Genomic DNA, 4,567 nt, shown 5'->3' with positions numbered 1-4,567 from the left:
ATTCTCAGCGGTGCCAGAATTCTCTCCCAGTCAAGAAAGTATCCAAATAACCCCAAAATCTTCCCTGGTGAGGAAAGCTTGCCCTGCGGTCCTCGTCACTACCCATGAGCCACTTGAGGCAAGACTGAGCCAGGGTGAGACCTGCCTTGGGTTATCATCTGACAGCCACTGCGGGATGAGAGCCCTAGTTGTGGGCTACTTTCAGGCCTCCAGAGACACATAGGGGTGTTCTGATTCCTTATGGCCAGGGCACACTCCTCCAAGCCAAGCTGGGTCCCGTAGCCCCAGGGAAGCACACTTTGGGTTTCCTCTCTCAGTTCCTAATTTGCAGGATAGAAATCAAGAAAGGCAGGCATAGAGGGTGAGAAAGTAGAGAGATAGAACATGACTGGACACTGGCTCCTATTGGCACTGGGAGATGGGGCCACTGTCCTTTATCTACTCTGACCATGTCATTCCTTCTATCTTCAACATTTTGGGATGTCTGGTTCTGCCTTGAAAAAATATCTATTTTCTCCCCAATCAAAGAGAGGCAACAAAGAGGTGCAAGGGAAAATCTAGGATTAGGGGTCTTAGGACCTGTGTTCTATGTATGTGATTCTGCTAGAACTTGCTGTGTGATCTCTTGAGTAAGTTACTTCCCCTTTCTGGGCCTTGACTTTCCATCTGTAAAATGGGCCTCGGTTTCTCATTCGTATAATTAGAAGACAAATGTGGAGCAAATTGTGACCCAAGGGAGGAGCAGCAGCAAAATGTGAAACTCAGGAGTCTCCGCAGGGTCCCTTTGTTGGTCTGGAGCCTGGCCCAGAGCTTAGTTCCCTGGCAACAAGCGAAGGAGCCTCTGCCAACAGCCCACCAGCTGAGATCCTGAGGACAGCACCTTCATCTCCACACAGTCCTGGAGCTCCTTCTCCCTGGCTCCCAAGCACATCCACCCTCTCTCTGCCTCAGAGGTAATTCCGCCCTCCACGCAGAGTGGGCAAATGAGGAGAGGCTGGCAGTCACTAGGGTAGATATGCAGACTCACCTCATTCCCTCAGTTTCCCTGCAGGATCCTACCTCCTCTACCAGCTTCTGGAGGCTCAGCTCAGGGTATCTGGACCTGCTAGAAAGTACTGCCTTCTGGGCCTGCAGAGACTGAATTCAGACACCAGTTTCCCAACTTCTTAGGAGCAGTGTGGAGGGCCTGCTGGGGGGGGGGGGCAGGGTGCAGGAGTGGCACTGGATGGCTGAGGTCTCTGGGCCTGCAATGGGCAGAATATTAAAGGTCAGAGAGAGGCTGGGTTAGCTTGAGGGCGTCCTCCCCCAGGCCACACTTACCCTGAAGCAGAAGACCACAGAGTGTCCAAGGCAGGGACAAAAGGGATGAGTAGGGAAAGAAAGGAGGGATGATGTGTTCAGGCTCACTTTGGAAAGCTTTCCAGATGGCACTAACCGGAGCCGTGAAGAGTCCCTGCCTGCCCTGTGCTCACTGCCTGACCTCTGCCAAGGGGACAGGACCAGGTAGTGCAGACAGCCCCCGCCCATCTGTGACTGGACAGGAGGACTAAGAGAGAAAGAGTTGATCTGTTTCTGCACCTGCACTCCGGGGGCATTTAAAAGACACAGAGGCTTGCTGTGAACTCCTGGCCATCTCCTGACCCATTCTCATCTGAGCTCTTCCTTCACATGCCCCATCGGATCCCTAGAGTACTGTCTGAAATTGTTTGTGGCGGAATGCCTCCTGGAGGTCCCACCATAGATATTCGCTGCCTCTGGGGCACGAAGATAATGTCTTAGATTTCTGCGGGGGTGAGGGGATGAGGGGAGAGGTTCTAAGCACCTACATCTAAGGAGTGTGGGCAGTGTCATCTCAAAGCCTGGTGGGCGGGGGTGGGGGGTTGGAGGGGAGGCCGGTGCTCAGCATCCCCAGAAGGTGACGGTCTCTAAGTAGCAGGGAGGTAGGCAGGATCTCTCTGTGTAGTCGCCCCCGTGCCTCCCAAAATGGAGTGTCAGTGAAACACCCCCTCTGAGTACTTGCTAACCTGACCCAAAGTGGAGGAGAGGAGAATGGCACTAGAAATTAGTGGACACTCCTCTAAACTGATAGTATACCTGGCTCCTTGTCCTTGCAGAGTGATTTGGAGCAAGCTGCCTCCTTTCTGAACCTGTTTCCCCTTGTATAACTCACGGGACTGACCCACCCTACTGACTTCCCAAAGCCCCCTTCAGGATACCAAGAAAAGGTCTGGACAGATGCCAAGGAAAACCAGAATAGGAGCAAAGCGATTTGAGACGGCCAGACGCGAGCTAGACAAGACCCTTCTCACTGGGCGAGGCCCTTTGAGGAACCGAGAGTTGCTGGGACAGAGCCCGCGGGGAGCGCGCAAACAGAGCGACGTTCCCCTCCCCCGACCCCAGCCCTTTGTCCGGAATCCAGCTGTGCCCCTTGAAGGGCGGAGCGGGCTCGCGTGGCGCGGCCCCCTGGCCCGGACGCTGATTGGACGGCGGCGCGGGCAGCAGCGGGGCAGGCACGCTCCTGTCCCAGGGCGCAGCAGATAAAGCGTGCCCAGGGCACACGACTTTCGGCTCAGAAAATCCGCAGGGTCTCGCAGCTGCGCCAAGAGAGAGCAAGAGAAGCCCGGGACTCTCCTTTACACGTATCTTCTCTGGGGCCAGAGAAACTTTGGAGCGGCAGCGCGTGCTTCTCAACTGAACTTGCAGACGGAAAAGCCAGTTCAGCTCACCGTTGCTCTCACTACCCACCACTCTACCCCTTTGCGCCCTACAACAAGGTAACACCTGGAACCACAGAGCGATGGGAGGAGGGGAAAGCGGGTCCTCTGGCCGGCAGGAGGTGGCTTTCTCTCGCATTTTCCCCCACCTGGCCCCAGGATTGGGAACTTCGCTCAGGTGACCGACCCAATCTTACCCTTACCTCTTACCCCGCCGCAGGATGGCGCCTCATCCCTCGTGTGCGCCCCCTGTCCAAGTGACCCACGAGATGGAGCAGCGCTTCCCGGGAGCCTCGGACGACGAAGTGACCTGCGTCGCATCCACTCCACCCAGCCCCACTCGCCTGCTGGAGAACTGCGCCGAGACGGAAGGGGGCGCCTGCCGAGGGGCCTCGAGGAAGCTCCGGGCGCGGCGCGGGGGGCGCAGTCGCCCCAAGAGTGAGTTGGCTCTGAGCAAACAGCGACGGAGCCGGCGCAAGAAGGCCAACGACCGCGAGCGCAATCGGATGCATAACCTCAACTCTGCGCTGGACGCGCTGCGCGGCGTCTTGCCCACCTTTCCGGACGACGCGAAGCTCACCAAGATCGAGACGCTGCGCTTCGCCCACAATTATATCTGGGCGCTGACGCAGACGCTGCGCATAGCGGACCACAGCCTCTACGGGCTGGAGCCGCTGGCGCCGCCCTGCGAGGAGCTGGCCAGCCCAGACGGCGGTTCCCCGGGAGACTGGGGCTCCCTCTATTCCCCGGTCTCCCAGGCCGGAAGCCTGAGCCCCGCCGCCTCGCTGGAGGACCGACCTGGGCTTCAGGCGCCTGTTTCCCCGGCCTGCCTGCACCCTGGCGCTCTGGCCTTTTCAGACTTTCTATGAAGGGGCCTGTCCGCCGCTGGGCAGTGGGTCCTGGGAAAAGGGGCAGGGGCTCTCAAACCTACTTGGTCCTCCTGCCTCTGGCTCACTGACCCCTGAGGGCCCAGGCACCCGAGAGTGGCAGGCCGGGTTCAATCCGTTGGTCTTATGCGCTTACATCCTCTGCCGCTGCCCGCGCGAGTGGGCACGGCATGCTCCACGCATTTTAAGCCCTCTCCCCGTGGCCACCCAAAAATCTCCTGCAGAAAAGATGAGCGCGGTAGCACTACACAGCAGGAGGCACCCACTGTCTCCCCGCCCCCTCACTGATGGCTATCTGCCTGTCTCTTACCAACTCCTCCCCCAGTGCTACTTCATCCAGTGTTTGGTCTCTCAGCGCTCACTCTTGTTCCCCAGGTTGTCTTCTTCAAAGTTGTCTCTGACCTCCTCTAGTCCCTGTCAAGTCCCGGGGGTTTGGGCCTCTCTACTCTGCCTTAATCCATGAAGGCGATGCTCTGCCTTCTTATGCACTTTTCCGGAGCCATTGCCCTCTCAGGGGCAGGAGGCAAGGCGACCCACTGGGGGAGCACCTCTACCACCACCCTGCAAACTGGAGCGCCCTTGTCTTAAAAAAAAAAAAAAAAAAGCTTGTAAATGATGTAATGTCTCTTGAAATGAATTTTTGTCTGGTAAATTATATGGCCTCTCCCCTGTTTTATGTTTGTATTTATTGATGAGATTTCACAGTGGGAAAGTCTTTATTTTGTACATAAGATTATTTAGGGACTGGTGAATGAGATTTTGAGCCAATAAAAAATGATTCTCAAGAAGCCTGAGGAAGGTAACTTGATTATGCGAGGGGAGGGCCCAGCCCCTGTGACTGGGGTTGGGGGAGGGGGCCCTGTCTAAGGAGAGGGAGGAGATACTTTCTGGGGGTCTGGGGGTCTGGGGGTCTGGGGCCCCTGCTGAGGCCTGACCTAGAAACTATGGTGCTAGGCTGGAGGCCAG

The 4,567-nt window shown here is 56.9% G+C and overlaps 1 protein-coding gene across 1 annotated transcript; it reads left to right on the top strand.

Annotated features, from left to right (window-relative positions):
• The first annotated feature begins 2,728 nt into the window (after positions 1-2,728).
• Positions 2,729-3,583, top strand: NEUROG3 (neurogenin 3). The gene is made up of 2 exons (XM_043926658.1): positions 2,729-2,774; positions 2,935-3,583. Exon 2 carries the CDS (start codon positions 2,936-2,938, stop codon positions 3,581-3,583), a length of 648 nt encoding a protein of 215 aa, XP_043782593.1. The 5' UTR covers positions 2,729-2,774; position 2,935.
• The last annotated feature ends 984 nt before the right edge of the window (positions 3,584-4,567 follow it).

Source organism: Cervus elaphus, chromosome 15, assembly GCF_910594005.1.
Source record: "Cervus elaphus chromosome 15, mCerEla1.1, whole genome shotgun sequence".
NCBI classification, from domain to species: Eukaryota; Metazoa; Chordata; class Mammalia; order Artiodactyla; family Cervidae; genus Cervus; species Cervus elaphus.
This window is presented reverse-complemented; position numbering and strand designations above follow the sequence as displayed.